Here is a 15,137-nt window from a genome sequence, read left to right as displayed (position 1 = left end):
TGAAGGAGTAAGATAACCTTCGGATGAACCAAGAGAGTGAAACTTTTAACTTGCCACCTTCTCTTGTGAAAAAAATCACTCACAATGGTGTCTATGGCTAAAAAAAAAAAAAAAAACCAGGGAAGAAACCTTTAAATGATATGTCTCTTTGAAAGTTCAGTATGGGCATCCTATAGCTTTTCTATAGACCTCTCTTGACTGCATTCACCAGCATCTGCTTCATATAAGCCACACTCATCCCAAACAAATGTTACTGGGCAGCATCTTCTTTACCCTCCATGAGAAGTTCCTACTTCCATTTCCTTGCTCATTTGTCAATTCCATCATCGGTCATTCTTTTTAGATTCTTAGCTTCTTGCAGTACCCTCCGCAAGGAAACTGAGCCTATTTCAGTGATCACATTCTGTTTAATAACTCTCTGAGTCTCTACAAATAAGTCTCTCTCCTAATGTAAACATTTAAATATTTGAGAAATTTCATAACTCTGCAAATCTACCACAAATATGTCTGAACTTTCTCTTACATAGATGTGGCCTGCACTGTATGCTGATGATTCAAATATAACTACTTTCTTTTCTCCAATTGTTGTTGCTGTTGTTGAGACAGGGTCCCATGTAGGCTAGGATCGCCTTTTCAAACTTATTGTTGAAGCTAAGGATGACCTCTAATAACTGATCCTCCTATCTCTACCAACCAAGCACCAGAGCTATAGACATGTATCACTACACTCAGCTTCCCTTACCTTCTAAACATGGCATCTCTTTCCATAATATGACTACTTCGGTACCTCTTTATACACTAGGAAAACAGATATGTTCACCACTATGTTAAACAGAAGACAATTGCAGCCTGAGCTATTTAGATGATCAAATTCCAATACTAAGATTTTTTTATTAGCCTTGCCTCTTTAAATAAGAAAGGGGGGCTTCTAAAGTAATGCAATCTTAATGGGGGAAATGGAGGCATGTTTGGATTGAGTACTAACCGATCAGTTTTTTACCAAATGTCATCAACTTTTATTGTATGTGCTGAGAAAGAGAGCACTGAACTTGACTTCTCTTGAGCAAGAGTGAAAGGAGGAGGAAGCGCCCATCCACCCACAGAGAGGTTTATCTGACTGAGTGAAAGCTTTGAAGCACTTTCAAGAGCCTGCTTAATGGGGGATGAATGGCTCCCATCTCCTTCTATGGGCATAAGAAGAAGAATGCAGACAGTTTTTGAACATGCAAGTTATCTTTGCAAACCACAAAGCCAGGTCAAGCTTTAACTCAGAGTCTGCAGCCCTCAGTCACCAGCTTGCCTTGACTGGGAACCACTGAGAAATGCCTCCAAAATTAATCATAAAAAAGCACATGAAAAACAAAAAGTTCAGAACATTACCACTGTGAAAGATTTTTGAAACCAGCCACATACAACACAGGAAAAAGAAGAAGAAGAAACTCCCTTCCTTAGACTCCCGATAACACAGGAAAAACCAAACCAAAGCAAACCAAACCAAACCAAAACAAAACAGAAGCTCCAAGGCAGTCTTCAAAATCAAAAAGGGAAAACACCACAGGTCCAAATATTCTGTTCCTGGTGACCTTGTCCTCACAACATGCCTATTCATCTGCACTGAGAACCTCACTAGCATGTCTCTGTTTTCTTCACTCTGAACCAAAATGACCCAAATGTATATTCACAAGCACATATTTAAAAATTTGCAATCTGCAGGGGAAAAAATGAAAAGTCAGTCTAGGAAATTAGAGCTTGCTACTCTCTTTCCAAATCGACAGCTTGGTTCCTTTAAGTTTGTCATGATGGCTTTTCCTATAGGTAAAGTGAGTACACACCAGCCAGGGGGCAGAAGGGGGATGGGAGGCTCTTTAGTACAGCCTTCACTTTGTCCACTCTGGCACTATCCCTTGCTGTCTTCCTTCACCAAGGCTAACAGCTACAGGGTGTAATATATCTCTGCTAGACAAGTGAGTTGTTATTTCTCCTACCACAAGCCCAAAGTTATTTCTTCACAAACCTTTTAGGCCTACCAGGGACACGTGCTTGGTTGGATGCTGCAAAAACATAGGTTTGTGAGGAGAAAGTCAGTGCTAAGAAAGGATAAAGGTTACAATTTGAAGGTTAAAAGAAAAACCACTGCCAAGCTCAGAGAAACAAAAACAAAACTGAGGCTGGGGAGCTACAGAACTTTAGGATAGTATACTTCCAATTCCTTCATTTACATTGCTACTGATCCACTTTAAAGACATCAGTCAAATCGTAGAGGATATACTGTGGATGCACAAAACAAGGAGCTCAAACCAGCAAACAATACATACGGAGAACGCCTTGCCCCCTCCCCACAAACACACAAACACAAATGCAAACATAGATATGCATACATATGTGAATACAATAAATATTGGATATAGGCCTGACCCCATATTATAACACTGTGTTGAACATAAACATAAATTGTGATATTTTAGGTTAAATTATATATATATATATATACACACACACACACACACACACCATTTTTAAAAATTTATGACTCATTTGTTTTCTAAAAATTAGTCTACGTGGTCAAAATCCTAAGAGCTGTCTGTCAGGGACAAAAATATAGGTGTGCCTTTTCATGTATTCAACTCAACACTATTGATCAATACTGATATCATTATAATATGTATATATACACTATGTTGTACTTTTAAATATTCATTTTATTTATGTACGTATATAGGTGTTTTATCTTAAAGTATGGTTGTGTACGAAGCACATGCCTAGTGTTCTTAGAGGCCAGAAGGCGGCACTGGATTCTTTGAGACAGGAGTTATAGATGGTTGTGGGGCATCATGTGGATGCTGGGAATTGAACCCAAGTCCTCTGGAAAGATCACCCAGTGCTTTTAACCACTGAGTTATCTTTTTTGACTCAATATGTTGTTATACTTTATTAACAGACTGGTTGATTTAACAGGATTAGAGAGCTTTTGTTTTCTTACCTTCATCTGTACCTATGATTTAAAGGATTTTGTTTACTCAGGATACCTTTTTTTGTAGTCTAGTCTAGTAGAATCATAAGAAGAAATGCCTATAAGCCCACACATTTCATTAAAGAAAAGGACAGATCTTTATGCACTGATAGTGGCAAAAACATCGGTGAGATCTCAAATCAACTGAAACAATAGAGAAGTCTTGATATGATTTTGAAAATACATAGTAAAAAGGCTAGCCTTCAGATTCTATGGTGTCCCCCCTTTTCCCATTGAAGCAAACTGCTAGTGCAGTCTAGAATCCAGCTGGAAGTGAGCATAAGAGAACCTGGGATTAGAGGTGGTGGTCCATGGCTTGCGTCCTTTAGGTGACTCTAGTTACAAATACAGAAATTGTACCTTTCCCATGGTCCCTTTCTTCACAGCTGATAGGCAAAACTGTTCAATAGTTCTCAGAAATGTATTAATCGTGTTTCTTGTTCTTGATTTGTGCTCTTAAAGCATTATTATGACAGTAAAGGAAAAAGCATCTTCTATGACAAGGCCATTTTCAATTCTTGCTCCCTTTCAATATTGGATCACATGCATATAGATCAATTTCACATGATTATATCCTAGTGTATGCAATTTTGTGTTCTGATCTGTTCATTTTGCAAAAAAAAAAAAAAAGCCCTGCTTTTATAGCTCCATTTATTCACATACTAATTCAACGAGCATTTATCAAGGTACATATTAGGATTCAGTCACTATTACAGGTACTACAAATGTAAGACAGATAAAAGCAGGGTCTTTGCCATTGAAAAACTCTCAGCTTAGAGAAACATAATCAATAATTATAATGCAAAACGTCATTATAAATACATATTTGAAGGGCTCTGTGTGAATCATCTTAATGGCTTTATGTCTTTTAGCTAATTCCTTTCCTTGATTCTTTGACTATTTTTCATTATTACAAACACTGCTACAATTAACAAAAATGTACACAGGGAACATGTTAACAATTTTCTGCAGATAAATTCTTAGGAATAAGAACACTCCTGCATTGCTGGTGGGAATGCAAACTAGTACAACCACTTTGGAAAGCTATCTGGTGCTTTCTCAGAAAAATGGGAATAGGGCTTCCTCAAGACCCAGCTATTCCACTCCTTGGAATATACCCAGAGGATGTACTACCACACAACAGGGACATATGCTCAACCATGTTCATAGCTGCCTTATTCATAATAGCCAGAACTTGGAAACAACCTACGTGTCCCTCAACAGAAGAATGGATAAAGAAACTGTGGTACATTTACACTATGGAATACTACTCAGCTATTAAAAACAAGGAATTTCCAAAATTTGTGGACAAATGGATTGAACTAGAAATTGTCATAATGAGTGAGTTCACACAGAAGCAAAAAGAGCTAAATGGTATATACTCACTTATATCGAGACACTAGCCCAAGGTGTACGTCCCCATGAAAAACTGTACCTACCAGAATAATGGGTAAGAGGGGAGGACATCCTATTGAAACTTTAGATGTGAGAAGCCTGGGAGAAAGAGGAAATGGAAGGATCCAGTGGGTCCTGGAAAACTACAGGCGAGTCTGGGCCCTGGGGTCCTCCGCAAACTGTGGCAACAGCCAAGGAAAAAATAGGCAGTAAAAACCTTGAACCCCTACCCGGACTAGCCGATGGACATTCTCCACTGTTGAGTGGAGAAGAAGATCTAACTCTCACACAAACTCTGGTGCCCCATAATTGATCATGTCCCTTGGATGGAGATGCCTGGTGGCACTCAGAGGAAAGATAATAGGTCACCAAGGAGAGACTTGATACCGTATGAGCATATTCAGGGGGAGGAGATCCCCCTCAGACACAGACATAGGGGAGGGGAGTAGGGGGGGGAAGTGGGAGGAAGGGAGGGATGGGAGGATACATGGGATGGGCTAACAACTGAGATGTAATATGTATAAATTAATAAAAATGTATTAAAAAAAACATATATAAAGAGGACCTAAGGCAAAAAAAAAAAATATCAGAGTCACAATTTTATTCATTTTTACAGCTATTAACATGTCTTCATATAAGTATCATACAGCTATATAAATTTGCCACTTATATTAGGCATCGACAACAGTAAATATTTTCTCTTAGTGAGCTGAAACATACTAATTATTATCTTAATTTACAGGGTGGGATATCATCACATAGTTACAATTTTTCTCCATGGGTAATACATGCCTGTAACCCAACACTCAGAACTAAGGCAACAGGAATCCAAGCTCAGAGCCAGCTTGGGCTACCAAGTGAATCCTTAGCTCATATCAACGAAAATAAAAATACTATTCTCTCTTGTGAGATTTATGTTTATGGCAAATATATATGTCACTGGTATTGTTCTAAAAGCTTCCTTTTTTGTTTTTTGTTTGTTTGTTTGTTTTTAGAGATACTGTCTTACTATATTGCTCTGGCTGGCCTGGAATTAGCTCTGTAGACCAGGCTGGCCTGGAATTCAGAGATCCACCTGCCTCTGCCTCTAGAGTGCTGGAATTTAAGGTGTGTGCCATCTTGCCTAGCACCTTAATATATTTTTCATATGCTACATTTATAATATTTTATAACTTACGACAGTTTTTCCTATTTGTTGTTCTCTTTGTTTAATTTCTTCAATTCCTACATAAATTTTAACATTTTTACACATCTACCCTTTTATCGTAGAATTTCTTCCATAGGTCTGATCTTGAGAAATTGACCCGTCATTAAATAGATGTTCTGCTCAGCTGTTTATTGGTCTCTTTCTCATTTAACTTTCAATAAATGTTTCCTCTGTGCCCTGTTTGACAGAGCGTAGTCTTAAAGCTTGAGTAATATATTAACACAAATTATTCATGACTTAGAAACAGACAAAGGGGGTTAAAGCACATTCTCCTGGTGCCATGGTGGGAACCTCAGTAGTTGCTTCTCTCAAGGACAAGTTGGAAAACTGAAAGCAATGCAAGTGATTCCTATCAGGCTGCAATAAAAACAAACTGACTAGCAGAGACACAAACGACCTGTCCTCTGCAAAAGATAACCCAAAAGGTCTTAGTTTAACTGCTGAGCCAGACACTAGAGGGGTCAGTGTCTAAGTCAGCCATCCTCATCACTTCAGGCTTTCTCAAAGCCTTGTTGTTTTGCAGTTCTCTTGCAGCCAACCTTCCTGTCATATGGATCTTTTCCTGATGAATTGAGGGCAGGTTAGGTTTCGATGAGAGTCTGGAAGCCTGGCTTCAGCTAGCAGTCCTACCACTTCTACCCACACAAGATAGCTCACTTCCAGACCCCCCCTTCAACTTCCACCCTGTTTTCTATAAAAGCTAAGCTTCTGTAAGGTCAACTGAGCACCACGAAAAACTCGCAAGTAGAAAACAGTTGTTTCTATACAAAGAGCCAAATGTTGAGCCAGAACGAATGATGATGTTCTAAAGTCCAAGGCACAAGATCCCCAAAGCCTGAGGGAGTAGATCCCAAGCTGCCCACACAGTGTCTCTATGACCCTTCTACTAGGGCAGCTAGTTCAGGATAAATAGGAGCAAACATTCAAAGGAAAGTGGCATAGGACACTGAGACTGTCCCCAGTCAACGAACCTGGTTTTGCCACTTAGCCCTGCCTCTGTTAGATCTCCTGATGGTTTGTGCTCATATGTACCATAAAGTGATCAGAATGATTAAGTGGGCTAGTATGTGAAGAACCTCATCACAGAGCCTGCAATGAGGTCATGGGTTCCACACCAGAACAACAACAAAAGTACTGTAGGGAGCAAGTAAGTCCTGAGTGAACTTCTGTTGTTGACATGAACATGGCCATATCAAACCAATGCCTTAGAGCCATGGAAGTGGTAAAACCTTCCCCAGCTGAGACTCACAGAAGCTACATTCCTCCTCTATTTGGAGTACAGATATTGACAATGGGTGCAGAAAATGCCACTGTAGCCTTCTTCCCCCCTCCCCCATGTTTATGGCCTGAACCTTCCTCCCCCACAAGAGATGGTACCTACTGAGATGTGCTAAACCTGTCTTCTTGCTCAGCTGTATAAAATAACCCCGCCTCTTTATCTGTATGCAATGACTCTGCCTCCCTGTTCAGCTGTGTGCAATAATGTGCAATAACCCTGCTTCCTTGATCAACTGTGTATCCAACATTGGACTGTTAAACATTGTTACTACCATTTCTTCATCCCCTTGCCACCCCTAGTCAGGGTTCTAGGCCCCAAGCCATGCAAGAACACAGTGAAAAAAAAAACCTTATCATATCCATCACATACTTGGTCTTCTAAAAAATGCCACAAGCCACTTTCATTCTTTCTAAATGTAGTATTCTCCACAATGAAAACTGAACCCCACTCTAGAGATGGATCTCCATTATTGTGACCATTCAGAGTCCATCCTTAACTAAAGTAGACAGGAAAGTTGATGACACAGCACTGAAATTTCAAAGGAACTCAGTGTTACGAACACAATGGCTTCAGACGGCCACACATCTGATCCACAACCTGGTCTAAACAAATTCCTCTGAGGGAAACAAGTTCCCTAGAAGGCTCAGCTAGATGATCTTTAGAGTCGCTTTGAGTTTGAATATCCATTACTAAAGCCAATGGGCCTGTGCATACATGGCAAGGGCTCTTTGTGGTTGGGTACAGAGATGGGTCTGATAGCCACACGAGGCAACAGTGTCAACTCAACCACTTGCTTACCTCTCCTACCACCTCTATGATGTCCCCGACTTTCAGCTCAAGCTCATCGTCATTCTGGGGCAGGTAGCTGAAAGCCACCTGGCATCGGCGTCTCCGTCGCTCTCCTGGATGGAAAAAAGCAAACTATTTAGATATAGTTCTTCTCCCACATCCCATACTAAGGTTTTAAAGAGAGGCTTCCTAGGCATGCAGGCAAAGTAAGCTGATTCGTCTCAAATATGCTTTCTGGGGCATAGCTAGAGGCACAGCAGCCCTGGTCTCTTAGAGAGGCATTAGAAAGCAGAGCGATGCTTCTTGGTGCTTTGAAAAGCTGCTGGGTCAGAAACCCATGTACATGAGGAACTGACCCATTGGCGCAGAAGGTACAAACCTCACCCAGGAGCACTGGAACACGGTGTTGCCTTAAATGCACTTCCATAGGTGGCACTTTCTATTTGCTGCTGTTGATTTGTAATGAAAGCTGATGTGATGTGCTAAAGAAACAAGAGTGGTCTACTTCTGATGCTAGCAAGGCAAAGAGCACTTCCCCCAAATGTGCAAAGCAAATGAGAAAGTGGCCTGGCCTTTCTCTTATTAATCGTCACCCTTTCAACACGCTGGCCCTCAGGCCTGATAACCCAAAGCCAATTTGGTTTCTGCTATTCTTGGTACAATTTCAAAAGTCCCACAAGGTTCAGCATAGCCATCTATGTCCCAGGGGATGCATTAGCAAGATGCCTGGCTGCTTCCATAGAACCAACCCAGGCACGTCAAGGTTAAAAGTCAGAGTCATAATTCACTTAGAGGACACTCAGAGTTACAACGTGTCGTTTACACAATGGGTCCCACTAGGGGACCTCTGACTTGGAGCTGATACAAATACAAGATGCTACAATCTAAAGAACATCCATTTTACCTAGGAGCATTGTGGTCACAAGAAAAAAAAACATGCATGTGGGATGACATGCAATAGTGGTGGTGGCATCCAGGGAGGTGTATGAGGACTAAGCCCTGAGATGGGCATTGCTCAGAGGTTTGCTGCTCACAGCTGAGTACCTTGCACCATTTCCTCATGCCACTACCTGGCCTAGAAAATCAACAGCATCAACGACTTCAAAGAAGTGCATTTAGAAAGGCCAGCATCATTTCTGTGTACTTCCTTTGGAGACTTATTCTTTTCTAAGCTTTTCCCTGAAAAAGGAAGTCCCTGTAGTGGTGACTACAGGGCACATTAGCCCTACCCCCAGCATGACATCACACAAAGGGGAAGGTGTTGGAACTACATCTATGTGCTCCCTGATCGATAGTTTTCAAAAGCCAGTGGCCTAGTTCTCGCTTTCATTTTTCTCTATCTCTACCTCCCTAAGGAAGAACAGGGTTGAACACAAAGAAGAGGGCAGAAGTTCAGAATCAATATCTTGTCTCATCACATCTTCAGCTACTACACTAATGATCTCTACCTTTTTGCACAAGTCACAGGCTGCTGAATCTTCATAGAACAACCTCAGAGTTCACAGGCACATCCTAGGCTAGCAGTGTGTCCTATCAGCTCACTGCGTCGCATAACCTTTCAAGGAGGATCTGGCTCTGCATGGGCCAGAGGACCGATTGCACAATGCTTCTCCAAAGAACAAGGCTAGAGGACTGGTCCCCCAGTACGACACATACTGTCACAAAGCTGGACATAACGGGACACATCTGTAATCCCAGAGCTCAGGGGGCTGAAGCAGGAGAATCCTAAATTCCAGACCAGTGTAGGCTATTCAGTAGGACATTATTTCAAAAGCAACAACACACATACAAAACAAACAAACAAACAAACAAACCCTGACACTACTGCTCTATAACTCCCAGAAACACAGGGAGAGGGGGGAATCAAGTACTGGACACTAAAAGATACGTAGTTCTCCTTCTAGCAAAGAAAATCCAGGTGGCAAGGCAATCACACATCTTTCATGCCCCTACCCCATATACATCCTTTGAGAAGAAGTTCTATGAGTTTCTAAGCTGTCATTTTCTAGTTTTTCTTACATTTTATTTAATTGCAGTGGGTAGGAGAACTATACAGGCATCACACTGAGCATATGGAGGTTAGAAAACAACCCATGGAGGTCAGGTCTCCTTCCACCAGGTAGATCCTGGGTTTGAAGTTAAGTCATTAGCTTAGTGGAAGGTGCCTTCATGCACTGAGTGATCACATCAGCACCCTGGTTATCTATTTATATGCTGAAATGAACTCTGAAGACACAACTCTAAGCATTGAATTAAATAACAAATGTCTAAAAACTGATACAATCACAGAAGCCACAAAATCCATACCAAGGTGACTTAGCACCAACAGCCCCAGACAATTCTAACTAAAGGCGCAAAAATGTAGATATAATTGTTAAGAGAATGGGGATAGTAGATTTATATGTGAAATGCAAGTAGTTAAGTGGAATACTTTGGACAGAGAGATTTAAAGAGGGAGGAGTAGTGGGGAAATTAGGGGATGCGGGGGAAGGCTAACCCAAACAAAGAGGATTGGACTCCACGGGTCCTAAGAAGCCTACTACTCATAACCTGACTTTTTAAAACTGAAATGAAAAAAGACAGGAGATACTTGAGGGTTAAAGGGTTAATCAGGGATACAGAGGAGGAATGGGGATAGCAGCAGGTACTGGGTAGTTAAATCAAAACTAAGAATCTATGAAAAAGCTTTATGGCAACTCACTAGTTAATGAATAAGTTTTAAAACACATTTGAAAGAACATGTACATGTGCTTGTACTCCAGAAGAGGGCACCAGATCTCTCATTGCAGATGGTTGGGAGCCACCATGTGGTTGCTGGGAATTGAACTCAGAACCTCTGGATGAGCAGCCAGTGCTCTTAACCTTTGAGCTATCCCTCCAGCCCAAAATATAACTTAAAAAAAAAAAAAAAAGAATTCCCTGTCTGGTGGATGATATCACTCTCAGAAGAAATAGATTATCAAATGAAAATCACAGTACAAGACAAGGGATACCTTTATAAAAGTTACTGGTTAGAGAGGCCCCAGAGGTCTCCAAAGTAACACAGACTAGTGGCATTGCCCTTGATTATCTTCCATAACTACACGGTTAATTCTTTATGGTGAAGGCACTACCCACTGGCTAGAGAACATAAAGAAATCTATTTCACCAATGAGAGAACTTTCAGTTGACTAGCTTTCACAGTGCCAGAAGGTGCTACTCAGGCTGCTGCGAGAGGAAAGACACAATGTCTTCTTCTGGCCTTTTCAAACACCTGCGTGCACCTCTCCAGTACACATATACACACAATTAGGAGTGTGCATGTGCACGCACATGAACGTGCGTGCGCACACACTCACACACCCCACATGAATCAATGTCTTTTTATTTAAAATGTAGCACCTAGCCCAACACTATACAAATGGCAAAGACCAAGGTGATATATTCTTAGAGAAAAGCTTATTCCAACAGATTCAGGACCAGAACAGAATCATCTGACTTCACCTCAGCTAATCTGTGCATTAGAGATCACAAAGGCTTATATGGTACTAAAATAATGATGCATTCACTAATTTCTCTTTGTCGTGCTAGTCACAGTTTCTTAAATGGTTCTAAGGAGGTTACTTAGTTGGTGCCATAAAATCCTATAATGCTCACTGTCAACATACCAAGGCAGACCTAGAGAGCACAAAGAAAAGATTCAGAGGCAGTCTATGCTAAAAGTCACCTGAATTGAACCCATGAAGAAAGTCTTATTTTCCCTTCAAGAGGCTAGTTCTCTCTTCCTTTGAGGAATTTCATCATTTCTTTGTTTGAGCCAGGGACTCTCTAGATAGTCCAGACAAGTCTCAGATCTATGCCCCTCCTGTCTTTGCCTTCTAAATGTTGGCATTACAGGTATGGGCCATCACACCTCTTGATATCCATATCACCGTATTTCAACCCCATGAGTTATAAATATGAGTTGGGATGAGCAACCAACCATTTTGCAAAGGAGGAAAAAATCAGTGATTTATTCAGAATCACTAAGCTAGTAAGTGGCAGTATTTCCTCGGTTCAGAGGTCTCTCTCCAGTACCAGAATAATCAAAGCAATTCACTAGTACCAAGCTCTCTGTAATCTGTATTAGCTGCTTCCGGTAACACTGTGATATTGCCCCAACTCTTCTCTCTGGCTTTCACTAGAAAGCTCCCGAAGTGTAGACCTCCTGTTTTTCTAGGCCTCTGCTCTGCACATCATTGACCTGAACTTGAGTGATGGCTTCACAACCCAGTTTGGGTATAAAGCGGAACACAAACTTGGGAGAAATTGTTTTTCAACTCTATTCATCTATCATAACATAAAGTTTTAGGGTGTCTCTTACCACTTTTTTCTTGTCCTACTGTTTCACTGAGTGAATCATGACCTTCCTTGAAAAGGTAGTACAATGGCATCACTTCCTTTTGAGGTTGTATTTTTGTTTGTTTTGTTTTGAACAAACATGATATGCCCACACCTGGAATTTGGAAGCTCTTATTTTTCAGCCACCATCTTTCTACTCAGACCAACTTGTGACACACAAAATAAGCATAGTCAACAATATACAGCTACATTAGAAAAACTAGAAAGTGGAGCACCTGTGTTTCTCCTTATTCACGGCAACAGCACTGCTGCTGCCTATATCACTTATGTGTTTCCAAAGCAAGGCCACTTCAGCTTCTCATGCATAATTGAAAGAAGGAATAGACAAAAAGCACATGCAAATATGTATGCAGACATGGCTTACCCAAAAAGTTAAAGTAAGGAAAACTTCACAATGCATATTTGCTACATCTCTACTTAACAGCCTGATAGCATGTTGGTCCAAAATATACGCATGCATGAATATGTGCCCATATGCAAGAACATGGGCACAGACATATGCCAAAGCAAGCACAACCTTAACTCTCTCACTAGAGCTAACAGCCACATTCCATTCCTAAAAAAAAATTTAATTAATAAACATCAGCTAACATGTACCGAGCTTATACTCAATGCTTAAGATACTTTACCTGTATCTACCATTTCATTCCAGATTGATCTCTCAGTAGAACACTGGCTCTCTTTTTACAGTCAATGAATTTGAGGAGGACATAAAATCAATTATTTCACCAGAAATTTTATAGCTTATATTCAAACCTGGTGACATAATTCTAGAAATGCTGCTGCCCATCCAGCTGACAGTCCTTAAAATAAATCTCAGCTCTGTCTTAAGGCTTCAGAAAGAACAATGCATAAGGGGTCAAAAGGCCCAATGGATAAAAGTGTATTGATCCTCAGGATCCACATAAAGGTAGAAGATGAAATGACTCTATAAAGCTACACACACACACACAAACACATACACACACATAATAATAATAATAATAATAATAATAATAATAATAATAATAATAATAATAATAATGACTTGATGGGCTAGTACAGGACATGGCTAAGAGTTGAAACCAGAAAGTAAAAACACCTAAATCACAAATGTTTCCAGCAGCTACTGGGAACTGGAGCCTACATTAACCCCCTATTTAAATGAAATTCACCAGTTATATAGGGAGACATTACAGTATATTCCCCTTCTCAAAAAATGAAATTACTGAAACTGGAAATGACATCATGATTCCAGTCCCTGAATAAGGCACACACTGATGTCTTAGACATTTCATCCTACAGTCTTGTGGCATGTGAAAATTTCACTAGATCAAATCTGTTGACTGACCACAAAAATATAACAAATAATATTGTGAACAGAAAGAAAGTCTTTGGGTCAACTGACAATTTCCAACACTCACAAAATCTTTTTAACACTCCACATCTTTCCCAACAGAAATAAACTATGAAGGCTTACATTATTTGGTATTTGGGTACTGGGGATAGTTCTGAGGGTAGTGTGCTAGCTTAGTATGCAAAAAGCCCTGGGTTTAACCCAATACCATATAAATTAGGTATAGTGACACACTGACATGTGTATGTAATGAGAGAGAGAGAGAGAGAGAGAGAGAGAGAGAGAGAGAGAGAGAGAGAGAGAAACAGACAGACAGACAGAGAAACAGACAGACAGAGACACAGAGAGAATATGCGAGACCTATAAAAGAGAAAGTACTGTCAAAGTGAAAATTTGGAAGTTCCTAATTTCCCATTTCCAGGGTTACTTCCATCCAGAATCTTAAAGTGCAGGGCAGACCTACTGAACTTAATTTCTGTGGTAGGGCCAGAAACTTGCTGTTCTTCCACATGCTAACTGAGCCTGAGGCATCAGCCCAGCACCACAAATTACAGGCAATAGAAAAACACCTTGCAAGAACAGGCAATCACTCCTTGGAGGGATGTGAACCCATTGATTCTTAGTCTTGGCTACCCATTGACATCACCTTGGAACCTTTCAGGAAACTACTGATGCCTTCCTAAATGGCAGCCCCTGAGGAACTAGATCTCCACAGAAAACACTTTCATCCAGTGCTGGTGAAAAGAAAATACCAGATCAAAATTTATGAAAGACCACAAAAATCAGCTTTGCAAGCCTTCCAAGAGCACTGGAGGGACCAGGAGACCATGTACTGAGGAGTGTACTACAATTTGTCTGATATGTTCAACAGGTGGCAAGCTAGATAGGCAGACAGAGAAGAGTAGAGTGTTATGGGATGAGAAGCAATAGCTATTTCTGTAATAAAAAATATGTTTTGACTAATAACATAGAGCAATATAAGCATATATGATCTCCATTTTGTAGACACCCTAGTAACTTTTGGTTCTGCCAAGTATCAATGTCTCCTGAAACCACTGGGTGAATGCTTACTGAGGACTGGGATATTTACAGAACCTCCAGGTACCTCCCTCAAATTACCATAAATTACAAAAGGAAAACAGTCCTCTTAGAATGGAGAGAACTGGCAGGCACAGCCTTACCCAAGTGATCAAAGCTAACATGACCAATCAAGAGGCAAGCTGGCACACACCAAGTGCCTCCTGACCAACTGCAACTACAGAATACTGTGCATGAACACTGGCTTCAATCTAGCCATCAGGAAACCAAAGTCAGGAACAGCCTATAAAAACTGCCCTGACTTCTTTTGTCTTTTATTGCAGTCTGTGTCAGGGCATATTCCTGAAGGGTAAGGAACTTTCAAAACAACAAAACAAAACTCTGATTTCCCACAAATCCCCCCCTCTCTCTCCTTCCTTCCCTCCCTCCCTCCCTCCCTCCCTCCCTCTCTCTCTCTCTCTCTCTCTCTCTCTCTCTCTCTCTCTCTCTCTCTCTCTGCGTGCATTTCTTGTGCTTTCTCTTTGGTTCGTTTCTTGTTTGGTGTTTTGTCATATTCCAATTTGTTTGCTTTTATTTTGTTTTATTATTATTCCTTAAGTGCCTGTTTGTTTTCACAGGAGAGACAGAAAGGGTGGAGATCCAGATGGGAGAAGAAGTGGGGAGGACCTGAGAAGAGCATAAGGAGGAGAAATGATTATCAGAA

At 40.6% G+C, this 15,137-nt stretch overlaps 1 protein-coding gene across 10 annotated transcripts in view; it reads right to left on the bottom strand.

The window, feature by feature from the left end:
* The window catches only part of SH3KBP1 (SH3 domain containing kinase binding protein 1), a 360,074-nt gene that overhangs the window by 178,556 nt on the left and 166,381 nt on the right, over positions 1 to 15,137 (bottom strand). For all 10 annotated transcript variants that reach the window (XM_084788562.1, XM_084788564.1, XM_084788558.1 and 7 more), the window contains one exon: positions 7,690 to 7,793. In XM_084788562.1, coding sequence (XP_084644688.1) covers positions 7,690 to 7,793 — 104 coding nt within the window. The remainder of the gene's footprint in view (positions 1 to 7,689; positions 7,794 to 15,137) is intronic.

Source organism: Acomys minous (genome assembly GCF_964271855.1).
Source record: "Acomys minous genome assembly, chromosome: 7".
NCBI lineage: Eukaryota > Metazoa > Chordata > Mammalia > Rodentia > Muridae > Acomys > Acomys minous.
The sequence above is the reverse complement of the archived record's forward strand: the minus strand, read 5'-3'. Positions and strand labels throughout refer to the sequence as shown.